This window comes from Coturnix japonica, chromosome 7 (assembly GCF_001577835.2).
Source record: "Coturnix japonica isolate 7356 chromosome 7, Coturnix japonica 2.1, whole genome shotgun sequence".
Classification (NCBI taxonomy): Eukaryota; Metazoa; Chordata; class Aves; order Galliformes; family Phasianidae; genus Coturnix; species Coturnix japonica.
Window position 1 is genome coordinate 10,367,833 of NC_029522.1, and position 19,007 is coordinate 10,386,839.

Genomic DNA, 19,007 nt, shown 5'->3' on the forward strand with positions numbered 1-19,007 from the left:
GTGTTTTACTGTTGTTTCAAGTTGTTAGATATTCTGATGTTGTTTTTGGAAATGTCTGTCTGGTTTACATAGTGAGAATCATGCTGAGAGTGACCTGAGCACTGACACAAATCAAAAAAACAAAACAAATTTGAAGTCTTGGCACAGAAGATCTTGCATCTAACATATGTATGGATGTTTGAATACGAAAGAATAATTATTCTTCATATTGTGACATTATTAATCTTTTTTTTTTATTTTATTGAACTTTCTTACTGAGATCTTCATTTTTGTGATGGAATAACAACCATAAAAACTAAGGTTATAAGCCTGATTCATAACAGGAAGCTTGAGTAAGAAATTGTTAGCTGAACAGGAGTGCATCAGTTTCGCCTTGGATGGCTGTGCTGAGCTTTTCCAGATAGAAAGGAGATTCACTTTCTGGTTTTAGTGCTTTTCTCTGGTGCCATTTGATGGCAGTGATGGAGTAGGGAAAGCTGCGGATGAGCTGGGCTTGAGATGATCAGCTCCCCTGTCATCCTTTGATTTTAAGAGGAAAACGAGTTTAATGCAATGTGTTATAATCAAGAGTGTGGTTTTCTTCCTCTTTGTAATGTGTTTTTACAGACCTGACTTTTTCACATTTACAATTAGTCTTCATCTTGTTCTATTTCAGATTCTTCTCATTCTTTTCATCGGGATGAGACGATAGTTATTGCCCTTGCATCAGTGTCTGTACTAGCTGTCTTGATTGCTGCTCTGTTCTTTGGATACAGAATGCTTGCAGGTAGAGTTGGATGACCCTATTTTTTAATATTGTTCTTCAGACTGTTTTTAAAAATTGCTTTTAAGTATTCTCCCCTAGTCTCTCCCATATGTTTGTATGTAATGCTCCCCTTTCTCCTCTAACATTTTTTGGTGATATTCCTTTCATAACAGTTCAGAGAGATTTGTGATTCTTTTTCCATGTCGGCATTTTGAGGCCTGCTCTTCCTCAACGTATCCTCTACTCAACACTCAAGTGCTGTTGTGAACATATATGTGTAGCAGGTTGCTTTAAGTTTGCAGCTGTCAGTACCTTTGCTGCTGATTTTACTAACTCCGAAGAATTTAGAGGATTCCTTTCTATTTACACTATAACACTATGTGTTAATGTGAAGTCCAAGGCAAGTTTGCATTTTCACACATAGTTATGTCACAAAAACAGAAAGTGTCTGATTCCCTTCCCATCTCTTTCTGTACAGGAGACCGTAAACAAGGATTGCATAGTATGAACATGATGGAGGCAGCAGCATCAGAGCCCTCGCTGGATCTGGACAATCTTAAGTTACTGGAGGTAAATGTTCAACTGTTTCTTAATCTTTTTTCTTATAGTGTAAAAAAAAAAATAAAAATACAGCAGTTATATTTTGCCTGGTTTTGTTAGCAGTATCGTATAAGCTAGAGCACATTCTGTCTTGAAAGAAAATATTAAACACTGGAAATTGATTAATGGGGATGAGGAGAATTTAAATGTGCTTTATTTCAGCACTGCATCAAACTCCTTTTTTACTCAACCCTGGTCATTTTAAGTACAATATCTTAACAATAGTCACTTGAAATGCTTTAGTAACACCTGTTGGAGTATAGAATTTATTGCACATAGGGCCTTATTTGTGCTTTAATGTATTGTCATTAATCACAGTGGAGTACTCTCTATTTCCATGGCAGCTAGGGGCCAACTAGAACCTTTTGCTGAGCTTGGTGTCAGATGCATTGTCAGAAACCTGAAAAATGCTATGCTTTCATTGGTATACTTAGTAGAACTTGCATGGAATTTGTAAAACCTTTTTGGTAGGGAAAAAAAAATCAGTATAGTGACTGTGAAAGAGATTGAGAGAGGTACTTAGGTACTTCCTGTTACCCATCAGAAATCACAATCAGAGGTGCTGGCTGCAGGCATGGCATCCTTACTGCAGTGTGTTGTGGGCAATGGGAAAACTAACCAGCAAAGAAACTTGGTTGGCCCCTGCCAACAAAAAGTACCGGAGGCAGGGTTCACAAGAGTACAAAGGTGTGTATCGTGCAAGTGTACAAAGCCTCAGATGAAATCACTCATACTGATAGGTAGTCTTGGAAAAACCATCAGCTTTCTTGGAGAGATCTACAACAGGGTCTTCTGTCTTCTTTCTCAAACACTAAGGAGCTGACATCGCACTTCCAGACATAGGGCATCACAAAACAAATTGTCTTCACCTGTGTTTGCTTTTTCATGTCTCTGGTAGAGATGTGAACATACTGTGTTTGTACCTTGAACTGACTGTCTTTGCAGTCCACTGTTAGGACTCTGACATTGATGGACTGAGAAATGGAAAGCATTATCTGTTAAATGATATTCCTGCTAGACAATGTCATCATTTTTAGAATCATTACGTTATGATCCTTATGATCCCTTCTGCTTTCCCCTCCTCCTCCATATGTAAGTATTTCTAAAAGTAAAAAGATACTTGTCTGTGAAAACCTTATAGTTTCACATTAAAGTCTGCATGCAAACTATTTGAATGCAATAGATGTAATTCTTAAGTAGTTCGAGTGTTCTGAGCTTTAGAAATCAGGACTCTTCCTGAAGGTGGTCTAGTGTTCTGGTTGAGAGCAGAGATTGCATCTTTCTTCAGTTGCCATGGAGATGGAAAAGGCTTTACTGTGAAGACAGTTTAACATTGTAGGAGCTAGAATAAAGATTTACAGGTAGCACAGAGTTGATTACTCCTTCCTATTAAAACTCATTTATCTCCTTTGGAATCTGTTTTCCACTACAAATGTGTGTAGAGTCTTTATTAACCCAAAACATATGGCTTTTGAAGCTATCCTTAGCCTAAAATGTATAGCTGGAGTTAATTAAAATTGATTATACAAAAGATATAAATGTTTAATAGTCAAAATTTTAATAAGAGAATTATCAGCATAATGCACATGGATTTATTGATGTTTGATATAAAATGGCTGAATAGGTTATTTGCAATTTATTTAATGGGTATGCAGACTATTGGTCAATTTAGTAATACAGGTCTAAGTGGAGCTATCCTAGGAATTCCAAAATCTCTTTAATGACATTATTCTAATTCTGGTCCTCATTATAAAATGTTTGCTATTTCCCACAGTGAAATTGAGTGTAAAAGTTGGTATTTAATCTTTGTTGAGTGAGAACTCTAATTTTTGCCTTTACTTGTTATTAAGTGAACTAATTACTGACTTCCTTTTTTGCAGTTGATTGGCCGGGGACGATATGGAGCAGTGTACAAAGGCTCCCTTGATGAACGCCCTGTTGCTGTGAAAGTATTTTCTTTTGCTAATCGGCAAAACTTTGTCAATGAGAGGAATATTTACAGGATTCCACTGATGGAACATGACAACATTGCCCGCTTCATTGTGGGAGATGAGAGATTCACTGCAGATGGGCGTATGGAGTATTTATTGGTGATGGAATATTATGCCAATGTAAGTGCTTCAGAGAAATCAATTGGATTTGTTTAGATTCCTAAGAATAGCCACATAAGAAGGATGTGCTTCAGCCTCTGGTGATTCTTGCACAGTAGTCACCTTTGCCTGGTGTAATGTAAAAATGATCCATATAAGATACAATTTTAATGAACCATAGTATGGTTTCCTGTAATACCCTTTAAAGTTGCCCAGTTACTGCTACCAAATGTGGTTTTAAGAATTCTTAGCTGTAATATTTTCCTTTTTTTTTTTTTTTTTTTTTTTTTTTAAACAACTGGAATAATCAAGGGCAGTATTTGAAGAATTGTTCTTACTTTAAAAATAATTAGTAAACTTAAAACTACCTGATGTTAAAAACATTACACCTCCATCAAGGTTGTTGCAACCTCACTCAGTGCAAATGGCAAGGGTTTTCTACAACAAAACATAAGGTATCCAGTGTTGTTGTTTGTGGCACTATAAATTGTGAGGTGTTTTTATATTGATACCTTCTTTAAAGCTTCCTGTGGCATACCCTACTGGTTTTATTATACTGTACGCTGATACTGAAGAAGTCTTACAGCAATGTTACTTTGCAGAACCTTAACTTCTCTTCTCCTGGGCTAACTGTGCTACACCCCTCAAACTCATTGATCTGAGTTCTCAGTGTAGTGTGTACATGTATGTGGAACAAGAATGTTTAAAATGCTCAACATAAAATGAGAGCTGCTTATCATGAAAAGTCATAAAATGTAACATGAGGCATTGTTTTCCTGTTGTATAGAAGAAGACTTTAACTGTTCAATTAAATCATACTTCAATGAGCTTTTTGGTCTCAAGTAAACAAAGGCATTGTATTTATTCCATTGTGTAAAGGTGATGACTGCAGGCTGATTGTTATGGGGGGCAGGAGGGCAAAAGCAACTTATTAAGTATCAAAAAGAAACAGAGCAGCAGTAGGTAGCAGTAATGATGGCTTCTCTCTTAAGATGTTTCAGGTTCTATATATATGTTTGTGTTGAAAGTTAAATGCACATATGTATATAAAAATCTAAATAGATATGCAAATTGTAGAAGACAGCATATCTTTTCACAAATATAGAAAGAGTGTCCTGACCAAAACTCTTAAAGTGAGAACACACTTGATTGTGTCAGTTTATAAGAACTGTAAAACTAAGAAGAGATTGCAAAGATGAGAAATGACTGTAGGAAAGCTCAGGCATGTCTATACCACGTGTATACTGTGGCAGAGCAGGCTTACTTTCAACTATGTTAAGAAAGAATTCTGTTCCTGAGCGGACACAGCATAATTGTCTTAAAAGGCAATCTGGTTTTGCTGTTTTCTTGAATGAAAGATTTTTAGTTGACAGGTAATTTGATTGGAAATTTTGTGTCTTCTATAAACAGGATCTGTTAACAATCTGCTTGAATGCACAGATGAAGTTTACAACATATTATCAGATACTTTCCTGATATGGTGTTGAAAGCAACAATATTAGCCTGAAATCAATCCACTGGTGGTTTGGAAGTCATTGGAAAAAGTGCACAGCAGGTGTAATTAAGGCACAGTACGGTTCTTAATTCAGTGAGCAGATGTTCTGCTGTATGCTGAGCTAACAGCAGGGAAGGAACCCTGCTGAGGAAGTGCTACTAGAAGGGAATGGCGCCATTCAAACTGTCATCATAAAACTTGCTTCAATAAGAGGCAACCCATGCAAGATGTGCAGCTGAAATACTCCCCATCCAAAACATCATTTTTCTGGGGAAAAAAAGTCCTTCTTGGAAGTAGAAACACACAAAAAAGAACATTTTAACATAGAAAATTGCTTTTGGCATGGCTTTGGTGAAATCAAGACTGATTAAATTAAACCAAATCACAATATTATCGAAACACCAGAAAGATGAATGCATGGGAGCAGGTAATAACATGGGGCATATGTGTGTTGGCTGATCATGCCGTTGTGATGCTGCAGTGAGGTACAGCAAGTAAATGAGCAGTGAATAAGTTGCAAGGATGATACAGCATGATATAGGTAATAGTCACAGTACTGTGCCCCCGGTGTTCAGACATTCATGTCTTGTCAGAACAATTGAAAAATTCTTTAAAACACGGTGGAGTTTTATGGTTGTCAGAACAAAACTATCAGTTTTATCAAAAGTCATAATCAAAAAATATCTTCAATTTAATGCTTAAGCTCATGACTCTAAAAAAGAACAATCTCAAGTGCAAGTCTCCCTCACAAAATCTTAACTAAAACTTTTCCTAGTTGTCGTTTATAACGAACTTCACTGAGAGCATAAAATCACAGCTGTCAGCCAGCTTAAAAATACGTGGTGGTTAGAAAGCTCTGAGATCATTATATGATGTTTCCTGCTTAGGCTACAACAACAGTCTTGTTGCCTCCATTAGAATGGGCTGGAATGAAGGATGAAGTGGAGATTTATACACCAGAAGAAGATATGTCATCCATGACATGTGCAGTCTACCTTCATATAATTTAAGTTTATAGATAAGCAAACCAAAATCTGTATAGTCCACACAGTCTTAAATCTGAAAAGCTGCAAGACTTCTGTAATTTTATTAAGGAGTGTCAATAATGGGATTTTAGTTTTAGCACTGGATTAAAAAAAAAAAAATCTGAGTCTTCAGTCATTTTAAATGTTGGTTATCTGTGTGCATCCATTTGAACTGTGCGCGTATTACCTACCTGAATACTGACTTTGAATGGACTCAAATGGCAAATACTTGCAGTTATTTTTTAACCAAATGTTACTTAACTAATGTGTCAGTCAAGTGCTTTTATTTGCAGCTATGATAATAAGATATTACATGCTAGTGCATCTTCATGATTAAAGATTTAAACAAGCAAAAGGTGGTAGTCATGTCCATAAATAACCATTACAATATGCATGCAGAGAAGGCTGGACCTCTTGTTCTTTATGCTTGGGAATTTGCTTTGTTTAAATTGAGGATGTTGTTACCAAGGACTGTGCATAAAAGTGCACAAGACATCACAGTTGCAGATCTGTCCCTTTTGTCATTTTGTCTGTGTTTCTAGAATATTTCACTGTCACAATTGACGCTTTGTTTTTAAGATTTCACTGCAAATGATAAAGATTTCTTGAAAACCAAAAACAACAACAAAAAAAAAACCCCAGCATTTTATTCACATTTAAATTCTCTTTTTTAAAAAGTATGAAATTCTTTTTTCACATTTCTTCGGTATATGTTGACTTGCTCCTATTCTGAGCCTTCCTTGGGCCTTTTTGTTTCAATGACTGAACTAATCACAGCAGGTGAGATGCCATTGAGAGATGTTCAGTGTTCTTCTGTAAATCCTAAGGTTCAGAGTCCACTAATTAGTAATCCCAGCTGTTATGTCTGCAAGTTCCTTTCTCCTTCTGTTGTTCAATAACAACTTTCTAAGAATAAAAGAAATTAGTATTTGGCTTTTGTCTGTAATACTACTAAAGGCAATTTCTATTATTATGCAATGTATGTTACATTTTTCTTTGTTTCCTTACATAAACTGAATGACACCACTAAAAATTAATGAAACTTTGATCTAATTTTATATGCTATAACATCTGGGTAAACACAGAAGCAGTTGCAGGAATATGACTTTCAAGAGCAATGGATAAAACTGTCCTTCTTCAAGATTTTGACTTGATTGTTTTGTAACTTGGTAATTATTTTAATCTACTATTTGTTATTTCATTTCTCATAGGGTTCACTGTGTAAATATCTGAGTCTCCACACAAGTGACTGGGTGAGCTCTTGCCGGCTGGCACATTCTATAACCAGGGGCTTGGCGTACCTGCACACAGAGCTACCTCGAGGAGGTAAGGACAAGAAGGGATGCCAGAGTATTCAAGATGTTGCCATTTCTGTCAGGCAAAAGATTGCTGCCTTTATTTTTCATTTGTGACAGTACAATGAGTAGGAAATGCTTAATCCAAATACAGATTCCTCACAACTTCTGATATGTTTTTCCTTTTGAGCAATTCCCTGTTGTGGGCTGTGCCAGTGATGCTTGCATGAAAACAGGGAGTAAGAGCCAGCGGTGTCCCAGAGACAGACAAGAGGAGGAGGCAGAGCTGTGCAGTGCTGCTGTATCATGGCAACAGATTTCTGGAGACCTGAAGCACTGGGTGTCTGTCTAATAGAGAGCAAGCAGATGGAGTGTTCTGTTTGTTTTCTGCAGTTCCAGCACAAAGCGCAAAGCAGTTTTTAACTGTAAACATGAAAAATAACTACATTTCTTAATTCCACTGTAGTTTTGTCGTATCTCTTGATTTTGTTGAAGGGTGAGGTCCCATTCTTATCTGTAAATAAATGATATTGCTGGATTTTTAGTGACTTGCTAGAGCACTGGATCTGACAACATGTTGATATATTTATCTCTGCTTGTTCACTTCAGCCCACCATTTCAGCCAGTGAAGTATCACAATTATATAACAGGTATTCTGTGCTATAACAGGCTGCAGATTGTGGCCTGGCACTGAAGCATTATCTTTTTGGCAATAAACGAAAGGATGGCAATATTAATTCTACATAAAGGTACTAATGTTGAGATTTAAGTCCTAATCCATGTATCTCAAATATTAAGCACCAGCTCTCCAAAAGAATGGAAATTGACAATACTGTTTAAAGTGCAAGGCTGAAAATACCTAAATCGATATTCCTATGTGTGATTGAAACTGCAGCTATCATCTTAACATCATCGTTTAGAAATATGCAGACCTGTGTGTCCATTAGCAGCAAGAAAATGTGTAAACCTTCGATCATAAAGGAGAGACAGACATAGACTGAACTGTGTGAATCCATGGAGTAGAATGAACTGCACAGTAAAATTGGTTCTGTAGTGCTTGCTGTTTTACTAAATAAATTGCATATAAATGAGGAACTACTGAGATTACTCTTTGGAAAAGATCAGATCCCTTGCAGGAATAACATGCACAGATTCTCTGGAGAATTATCGTCTACATATCTTCTGAATAGGTGCCAATCCTAATTATAATTTAAGTAGCTGGTATTGCACCGAACAGAGGACTATGGATATGAGAGAGAGCATTTGGAATGGCTGTCATGGCTGTAGCAGCAGGTCTGTGCTTATGTACATAATGGCTTCCCTGCCAAAATCCTGCTGCAGTACCCTTTGGAAGGAAGCTTACTGGCAAACACTAAACCTGTATGCAGTGGTAACCCAGTATAATGTATAAAGGCAGTGAAGCTCTGAGTGCCAGTCTGTTTTCTATAGATAGCGTACTGCAGAGCTCATTATAAAGAAACAAATATATTAATTTTCTACAAGATAAGTTGATTTTCTGTATTTAATAGGTGAGCAGACTTAATGAGATTCTCTCATTTTGCCAAACAGTAGAACTGTTCAAAGAATAACAAGCACTTTCATATGTCCAAATAGACCATTACAAACCTGCAATATCACATCGTGACTTGAACAGCCGCAATGTACTGGTAAAGAATGATGGAACGTGTGTAATTAGCGATTTTGGGCTCTCCATGAAGTTAACTGGAAACAGACTGGTGCGCCCAGGTGAGGAAGATAATGCAGCCATTAGTGAGGTAAGTACAAATAAAGGTAGGCCTGGCTAAAAAGGAAGATAAATTAATATGGGAGTGACACTGAGAAACAGTTGTTACAAGATTAATATTATGGTGGCACAATTCTTTTGATGGGGAATTGCTGCAGTAGAGGCAGCCTTGGAGGTGGAAGCTTTGTATATGAGAGATGATATATGCGAGGTGGGTATGGTTGCAGAGGTTACAAAGATGTGGGTGCAAGCCCAGTGAGTCTTATACTGCAAACATTACTTAGACCCAGACAGTCTTTGGAAATTGAGGTAGTTAGATTTTTCTTCTTTTTTTAGTTTTTTTTTTTCCCCCCTCCCCTTCCATGTCCTACAACCACTTATTTCTGTGTGTCATCTGTAATTTGATGGACTTTAAATAGATACAACAGGGAAAATAAATGTGTGTAGAAAGGCATGAAGCAATTGAGAACGAACTAGGACAGAATAATGGGGAAAGTTTGGAAGAGTAACCTATGAGAAAAGATTGAAATAATTAGAGTTGTTTAGTCTAGTGGAAGCAAGTCTTCAGATATGTAAACAAGCGCTACAAAGAAAAAGGAACAAACTGTTTGCATTCAGTTTGGATAGGAAGAAAGGTAATGGGATTATTTTGTAGGTTAGTTTAGGGTAAGTTGTGAAGAAACCTTCTGAATCTGCAGAAGTCAGGGTCTGCCAGGGAACACTATAGAACTTGCAGCCTTCAGTGACTTTATGGAACACACTGGAAAAACATCTGCTAGGGTTGGGTTAGAATGGTCGCTGGGCAGAAGGAGGAAACTGAGTTTTTAAGCTTTGTTTTTGACGATGCAATGATTCAGAAAGTGCTTGCTTTTTCTTATGTTTTAAATAAGTGTAAATGCACGGATATTTGAATATAGGCTACTCAAGTAATAGTTGAAACAAAGACTGGAAGTCCCGCACTGCCTCAGGATAATTGTCATCTGTGCTTTTACACTGAGTCTTTACATTTCATTCACGGAGTGTTTCACAGTGCTAATCTGCATCCTTTAGAGAGCAAGTGTTACAGGAGTAATACCTAATGCACAAGTGCTTTTTTTAGATCTCCTCTCCGTGAACAAAGGAATGGGGAAACCACCATTTAAAATACAGGGATGTGTAATAGTCCTTTGACAAAATACTGCACCATAAGGGCTGATGAATGACTGCTCTAATCTAACATAGGTATTTGTAAGACTAGGCCACTGATAAGGGTAGCAGCTGAGGGCATTGATTAGAAGAGAATTGCATTTTCCATCTTAACTTCTAGAAAACATTGAAGCATATTAAAAAACAAAAAACCAATATGCGTTCACACACACACACACACCAAAAAAATCAATAAAGAACTCAAAACCTTTATAATAAAATTGAATTTGGAAATTAATTCTTGATTTAAAGCTTTGATTTTTGCCTTTCCAGGTCGGTACAATTCGCTATATGGCCCCAGAAGTGCTTGAAGGAGCAGTGAACTTAAGGGACTGTGAATCTGCTTTGAAACAAGTAGATATGTATGCACTAGGCCTCATCTACTGGGAGATATTTATGCGATGCACAGACCTCTTCCCAGGTAACTAAAAGAGCTAGAAGAAACAATATTAGTCCCTGGTCATAGCTTTTTAAGTGAAGAAGGGAAATAATTTATCATTTGTTTTTTACTATTAAGCTGGTGCCATCTAGCGTTTGAGATGGTTATTGTTAACAGTACACTGTGGGATGCAGTGAGGATCATGCAGAGAGACTTCAGATTTCCCATTAAAGCAATTTGCAGACTACACGGCAGTGCTGTTTGAGCACTGTTGTTATTGCCCAGAGCTCACGAACACTGGTAGTTGGACTGATGGCAAAGGCAGTACTTTCAGTACTTAGACCTGATATACTGCCCAAAATATCTTTCAGACTGTCCTCATGAACAAGTAGATGGAAAAGTGCTGTAATTTAATGTGGTATTTAGCCATTCATACTATTAATTATGATAGTGACGTGAAAAACTGAGGTAACATAAATCTTGTAAAATAAAACTAGAGGAAATAAATTGTTAGCAAACAGAGAAAGTATAGTGACCTTCATCATCTTCCTGAGCTACAGCATACAGAATTAATCTGACATACAGTATTCCCCTCTATAGTTACACAGCTGCACAGTGCATGCAGGGGCTTGTAATCTGTTTGAATTTCCTCCCAAAGTATGCTTAATGTTGATATTTCACAGACATTAGGTGTTATCCTCAGGCTCAAGGATGTTCTGAAGATGCCCCTCAGTCAGTAAAATTTAAAGATGTTTTGAGAGGTTTTCAAACAAGACTTAATTCGTTTGTGGTTAATTCAGCATTTCTGGGGAGAGGGAGGGAAGCGGAAGAGTATGGGTTTGAGGGTGGAGTCAGAATATCTTGATAGGCAACAACTTTGATGCTACCTTTCATCACTTGAAAGCCCTTGCCCTGCCTTCCTCCCCCCCCCTCCCCCGCTCCAAATCTGTGACTTTGTTCATTCTCTCTTTTGCTAACAGGGGAATCAGTGCCAGAGTACCAGATGGCTTTCCAGACAGAAGTCGGAAACCATCCCACTTTTGAAGATATGCAAGTCTTGGTGTCCAGGGAAAAGCAAAGACCAAAATTCCCAGAAGCATGGAAAGAGAACAGCCTGGTGAGATAGAATAAGTACTAAGAAACAATCGAGCTGGCTATACTGTGCTATCATTTCTTAAAAGCAATTTTCGTATTTGCAACGACTGCCCACGTATTCTCCAGATTCTGGATGAGAAGTATTTCATGCCTTTTGAAATCTTACAGACTAGTAATGCTCTTAGACAGTACGAAAATACAGTCTTCCAATACTGAGCATTTTTATGAGCATTTTTAATAAACTTTCTGAAGAAGTATAGTCCTCAGAATTTTAGTGGCTACAGTTTATAGCAGTTATAACTACATTCAAAAATGTATGTGGCTTCACAGTTTTTACTTGAAAAAGTAAAAGCAGAGTCAGTGCTGTTTGTTGTTTTGAATTAGTATTGCTATGGTTTAGAGCCTTGCTTGCTGCTGCAGGCTGACAAGTTACTGCAAGTCAGCTGAACTCTGGTAAGAGTCTGTGTTTACTTTCATCTGCAGCAAAGGTGAGGTAATGTGACTCTCCTCAGCGTGGTGGGGATTGTTTCTTTTATTACAAGCAAAGTGAAATGTCAACAGTCTCTGGGTTCCACCTGATAACATGATGGCTTATTTAAGCAAGCATGGAAATTCATATATTTGACTCATCTAAAAAGATAGTTTTAGGAATTCACTTTCTGAAATTATGCCTTTTAATCTTCAGAGACTTTGCTAGTTGATAAGTATGTAGCTACTGTGCAGATAATGGGGAGCCTAAGGCCTCATCTCTGCTGGTACTTGTAAATATGTATGAAACCATTTTCAGAAAGGAGCATAGCCTCTGGTATTAACAGTGCTATAAAACGTGTTGTAACTGAGTTGGGAACTTCATAGAGAGCTTCTCTTACTGCACAGTTTGGGCCAGTCTTAACAGAAGCTAAAAAACAAAAATCCACACCCAAATTGTGTAGGAAATCAAGCAGCATCTGTTTTAATTACAGCCATGTTAGCAAATGTGGTGCTGGAAGAACCTGAGCTTGACAGCTGTTTTTGAAGACAGTTGAAACAAGCAATTTAAGGTTTGGTTTGTTTTGCAGGCTACCATTTAAATGCCAATTGTGTTCTTCTAAGTTGATGGGCTCCAGAATTAGTAGACACTGACCTAGTATTATGATCCCCATATTTAAGCTGTTTAACACATTCTTTGTGATGTCACTAACATTTTTTTTCAGCAATCCAAAATAATAATAAAAATAATGTTTGGCTTTAAGGATGGATTTATATCATCACTTTACAAGAGAATAATTGAAAAACAGTAACCTGTAGCTCTCTAATAGGTATTAAAAATGCACTCTTACCCCATGCTAGTCTAGGATAACATCTCAGTAAACACTGAAGAGATGTCTTAGAAAAATAATCTCACCCTGTGCCCAGGTCCTTACCTCCTGTATCTTATACATGAGATAAGAGGCTTCTCTCCATTATTTAAAGCTACGCTGACATGTTAGAGTAAAACACTTTCATGCATATTGATCTATTAGAGAAATGTATATACTCTTTTCCTTTTAGAAATACAAATAAAAATGGAAGGACATTAGTATAATCAGAACTATGCAACTTGCTATCTTTCATCTTTTTTATGAATTGTAGAATTTCTCAATGGTAAATTTTAAAGTAGATCCCTTTGAACCTGAAATAAATTGAAAATACATTATTATGATAAATGTGAAGCTTTAGAACTTCAGTCTTGTTAACTATCTGTACTGTCAGCACCATGTTCCTTTCAGTATCCTTAAAACACTGAAAGAAAAAGATTTGTTGGAAGAGAGGCTAGTAAATTTAATAAAGATTACATTTACAGCTGGTGAAACCTGCAGGGGAGAGCTTCATATAGGGGCAAGATGGGAGTTCAGGGTGTCCACTAACTTAAAGATGCAACTAGATTGCACCTAACTGAAATACTAAAAACTGAATTAAGCCTTGTATTTTGGTAGAGAAAACATATCCAGTATTCTATTTGGACATTGTCCCTGATGGTGTTTTCAGACTTGTGTCCCTCAGCTGCAAGTGGTTCAACTGCTTATCCTCTCTGATTGATTGTGGGAAAGGAATTAGAAGACTTCCTTGTTTGGGAGCTCATCCCCACCTGTGCAGCCATAGCTGCATCACTGAGTAGCAGTGACTTGCCAGATGCGAGTGATGCCAGAGCTCTGTGGGTGAGGAGCTCTTCACTAACAGGCAGAGCTACTCCTGACTTTCCTGCCAGAAGCGAACAAGGCAGTTCTGGCACAGAAACAATCGGCAGGCCCTACTGAATGCTTTAGTGCCCAGCTGGGACTGTTCACGGTCACTGGTGCTGGTGAGATTAAAGCTGAGCTGAGATGTGAGACATTCTGGCAAATGGTGGCCCATCAATGGGCAGCCGTGGCCCATAAACGTCTGCTTGTTTTCTGTGCTCAGGATGCTGTAGGAGTAGAACTGTTCAGTGCTCGTAATTTCAGTTGTCTCCTCTCCAGGTCTTTGACCATATGGCAGCATGATTTGATGGTCTTGAGCTCTAATCCTGGCTGCTCCATTCACCCCACAGTGTGATCACGGGGAAGCATGTCTGTTTCCATTTCTCTGTCTGTTAAATAAGGGCAGCAATAATCTCTTCCCATAGTGCAGACAGAATCACTGATACTAATGTGGTATTTGAATGTTACATTAGTGGACAGAAGGAGCCTGATGAACTGGGCAAGGCTGTGTCAATTGCATACAGTGCAGGGCAGTAAAGCAGGGACCATTAGCTGAATTGCGAGGACACCAACGATGGCATTTCCAGAGCCACCATCAATCCTTTGTACGTGACTTTCATAAAGAAGGGAGAACGAGCATGTGTACCTCAACAAGGGCAGGCTGAAGGTTGCATGAACAACTCTAATTTTTTCTAAATAATTATCTTTCCAGTTTTTTGCATATGATGTATGATAATATTAGTTCTGCAGCACTGTTGTTACTAGCATAAACTAGCACTGAGCAATTGTGTTGTGTGTCTTCTGTTTCCTTATATCACCAACTTGTGACTATTCTCATCCATGCAGAATACTGTCATAGGACAGTAAATTAGAAGCACAATATAAAGGGAAAGTAATTTAAGAAAAAGTGTTTTTGTTTGTCTGTCTCCCGGCAGGCTGTGAGGTCACTTAAAGAAACAATCGAAGACTGCTGGGATCAAGATGCTGAAGCTCGATTAACTGCCCAGTGTGCTGAGGAGAGAATGGCAGAACTTATGATGATTTGGGAGAGAAATAAATCAGTTAGTCCAACAGTCAATCCAATGTCAACTGCCATGCAAAATGAGCGGTAAGAGAAAAAATGGACTTTAGTTGGCAATGAATGTCCAGTGCTTAGCTCACTACAGGAAGGAAGCTAGAGCACACCATTCACATAGTGTTTAAAAGAGTTATGGGAGCTAGTCTACATATGGATTTTGTGTATGATTCTGATAGTTTTGCATTGCATGAATCCACAAAATAAACATTTTTATGGCATTGGATTCTTACAATTGCCAGAATTCAGACATGTTGTATGTAAACAACTGTTTTTATCACAGTGAGGCCTGTTAAGCTGAGTTTAGACAAACTATCCAAACGAGCTTGAAAAGACTATGAATTGTGTTTAAAGACTCTTTTCTAAGTGATGCATTGAACTTCTGTTTAAAATGTTCTGCTATAAGCTATCAGTTCTGACAGTAAGAGTTCGTGATATCACCAAGACTTGAATTTATAGCTATTCAGTTTAAGAACTACAAAGCCCTTGTTAAAGTCATTGTTATTCTGGCCCAGTGAGAGAAGTGATGGGTACATCCCTTCTCTGATTGCAAATGATGCAGAACTGACATTAGTGCTAACATAATAGACACCATAGTAGAGATCTGGATTTGAGAGAAGGGTAGCATTGGCAGGGTTTGTCATGAAAAAATTCTGTTTAAAGCGTGGAACACCTAAATTGTTAAAATTATACATTTTTCATGGTTTAGAAGATTGTGACTCTTTCCCTAGCATCATTTTCTGTATCCTATGCTCTTGAGTATAGTTTCCCTTGTTCTCTTGTTTCCCATCTTCAGCATCACTTCTCTGCAACTAGACCAGTACCTTAGCAGTGAACTGTACAAATACAAGTATTGGACAAATAGAAGAAAATTGCTGTTATGTGATTTACTTCTGTCAATAAAATTCGTGACAAAACTGCTGTCCTAGTAAAATGATTATCTGCTTCCCAGGATTTTTCAAAGAGGATCTCAGTTTTTTAATTGTATCTGTCCTTAGTTTATGCACAAAAATAAGTAGACATTCAGTTCTCTTAAATTAAAGGCTTTATAATATACAGCAATATTTACATATATGATCTTAATATCACTGATTTTTTTTCTTAAAGGAACCTGTCACATCATAGACGAGTGTCAAAAATAAGGCCGTACCCAGATTATTCTTCTTCCTCCTACATTGAAGATTCAATCCACCACACTGACAGCATAGTGAAGAACATCTCGTCTGAACATTCAATGTCCTCTACACCACTGACTTCAGGGGAAAAGAATAGAAACTCCATTAACTATGAGCGGCAACAAGCACAAGCTCGCATCCCTAGTCCTGAGACAAGCGTCACCAGTTTGTCCACTAATACTACTACCACCAATACAACTGGCCTCACTCCTAGCACTGGCATGACCACAATATCTGAAATACCTTATTCAGATGAAACAAACTTACATACTACAAACATCATGCAGCCGGGTGGGCCCACGCCAGTTTGTCTGCAACTAACAGAGGAGGATTTAGAGACAAATAAACTGGATCCAAAAGAAGTAGACAAGAACCTGAAAGAAAGTTCTGATGAAAATCTGATGGAACATTCACTCAAGCAGTTTAGTGGACCAGATCCACTCAGCAGCACTAGTTCCAGCTTGCTTTATCCACTGATAAAACTTGCAGTAGAGGTGACAGGACAACAGGATTTCACGCAAGCTAGCAATGGTCAAGCATGTTTGATTCCAGATGTCCCATCTGCTCAGGTGTATCCTCTACCCAAGCAACAGAACCTTCCGAAGAGGCCTACTAGCCTTCCTCTAAACACCAAAAACTCAACAAAGGAGCCACGGTTAAAATTTGGTGGCAAGCACAAATCAAACTTGAAGCAAGTTGAAACAGGCGTTGCCAAGATGAACACTATCAATGCTGCGGAGCCTCATGTGGTGACGGTTACCATGAATGGAGTGGCTGGTAGAACCCACGGCATAAACTCTCATGCTGGCACAACCCAGTATGCCAATGGGGCAGTGCCATCTGGCCAAACAGCCAGTTCAGTAGCACAGAGGGCCCAGGAAATGCTTCAGAACCAGTTCAGTGGAGAGGATAGTCGATTGAATATTAATTCAAGCCCTGATGAGCATGAACCGTTGTTGAGGCGGGAGCAGCAGGTTGGCCATGATGAAGGTGTTCTGGACCGCCTAGTAGACAGGAGAGAGCGACAACTTGATAATGGCCGAACAAATGTTAATAACAATAACAGTAATCCATGTCCAGTGCAAGACACAGCTACACTCAGTATCCAGAATGTAGCCAGAAATCCTGGGCAGACTCAGACTAGAAGAGCACAGAGGCCTAATTCGCTGGATCTATCTGCCACAAATAGTTTGGATAGTAGTAGTATGCAGTGTAAGTGCCAGCAGAAGTTGAACAAGTTTCCCTGATGCATTTTTTTTTTGCTGAATAATTATGTATATCTACTTGAAAATACTTCTGTGTCCCCTTTCACTCCTCCAAGTGTGCCTATTAATCTCATATAAATTCAGTTTCTATCAGAACTATTTCAGTCTTCTCAATAAAGTCCTGTGTTCTGTCTTCATCAGCTCCAGAGTGCTTTAGGTCACTATCCTCTTTCCAAATACATGGCAAAAATCCATCCCTTTCTATTCTCTCTACTTTGAGAGGAGCCATTTCTACTTTTATTTGTTGCGAGGCAGTGGCAAAGGTTATTGAAATGTCTCCTGTTTCTTCCTTCAGGGACATACTGTGCCTTCTTTTCCTTGTTTTTCATCATTCATAAGAGTAGCTGGCTCTAAGATGCATGGATTAAAATTATTATTACACACTTATTACTTCGTAACTTTTAAAGCGACTGATATTATTGTATTAGTTCAGCCTATGTGGGCAGTCAGGCATTCTCTAGCTTACTATCTGAGCGTTAACAGTTAAAGCAATCCTTTGTCAGTTTACCATGTACATATTAAAAAAAATAAGCAAAGTAGTTAGAGAATGGATTTTAGTAGATGCCCTCAGAAAAACTGCCTTAGATTTTTAAGCCTAAAAACGTAAGAGGTTACAATGAGAATTTCTTTATCATGGTAAGAACTCTGTCTATATTTATAGTTCAGTACATAGAATGAGTTTCTTTGGAGTCTGTGGGCTGTTGGAGAGACTTCCTAGCTAACATGCTCCAGAATACATTGTCAGTGTCAAAAGATACTTGCAAACCTGACTGTGTTTAGGTAGAGGCTGTCATACTAGCAAATTAACCCGTGGTGCCAGGCATTGGATGCTTGGAAAGAAAAAGTTTATAAATGAGCTAGGACAGATCTTTCAAGAAATGTAGTTGAATATTCAGCAATTTAATGTTTAAGCTTTCCTTTTAAGTAGGAAACCTTATATTTTCATCTTTACTTGTTAACTTGAGTTGACATTTTATTGAAGAGAAAAAAAAAAAAGATTAACGCAGTAACTTTCTTTAGTTGAAATGAAGAAGAAATTAAAATATTTGAAGGTTAAGATCAGATTTCTACTGCTGAATTTTTGTTACATTTGAAGCTGACAAGCAAGTGTTTTTTCCAGTTTTGCAATGCAACATCCCAAATCCTGATTTAGGATCCTAAAGAATATTTGTCTCCTGGCAAAGGCCTGAGCTCTTGCCTGAGGTTTTGTATGTAAAGAACTGCTTTGCGAGGCCAAGTTAGGACCAGGGGATCTGTGATTTAATTTTGCTATCAAATGTTTAGCCTTTGCCATCCTGTAGTAGCTACATTTTTTTTTTTTGTACCTTCCATTACAGGTAATGTAAGATACTATGATTGCAAAAGCCCCTCAAATATCAAATGCTGATTCTGCTGTTTGATGCCAATGTGCATTCAAGGTAACACAAATTACTTCACTGAAGTAATTTCTGAAAGAGAACAGAATCTGCCCCTTGTTTTAGTGACAGCCACTATCTGCTGCCACCTCTCTGCCATACAGTTGCTTAATTTAATAGGATTTTCTGCTTTTTGTTCCATTCTGCATGAGTAACAACCCTGGACTGTCCAGTCTGTTCTTTCCTGTAATAGTGTTTTTTTCTACTTTTTGTTGTTGTTGTTCAG

General features: G+C 37.9%; 1 protein-coding gene across 2 annotated transcripts in view; it reads left to right on the top strand.

Annotated features, from left to right (window-relative positions):
* The window catches only part of BMPR2 (bone morphogenetic protein receptor type 2), a 100,294-nt gene that overhangs the window by 73,910 nt on the left and 7,377 nt on the right, over window positions 1-19,007 (top strand). The window contains exons 4-13 of one of the 2 annotated variants that reach the window (XM_015868190.2): window positions 656-766; window positions 1,224-1,315; window positions 3,226-3,456; window positions 7,167-7,281; window positions 8,865-9,025; window positions 10,453-10,600; window positions 11,539-11,675; window positions 14,787-14,959; window positions 16,034-17,313; window positions 18,704-18,784. In XM_015868190.2, the coding sequence (XP_015723676.1) occupies window positions 656-766; window positions 1,224-1,315; window positions 3,226-3,456; window positions 7,167-7,281; window positions 8,865-9,025; window positions 10,453-10,600; window positions 11,539-11,675; window positions 14,787-14,959; window positions 16,034-17,313; window positions 18,704-18,753 (2,498 nt within the window). In that variant the 3' untranslated portion in view covers window positions 18,754-18,784. The remainder of the gene's footprint in view (window positions 1-655; window positions 767-1,223; window positions 1,316-3,225; window positions 3,457-7,166; window positions 7,282-8,864; window positions 9,026-10,452; window positions 10,601-11,538; window positions 11,676-14,786; window positions 14,960-16,033; window positions 17,314-18,703; window positions 18,785-19,007) is intronic. The other variant, XM_015868188.2, reaches the window with a different exon arrangement.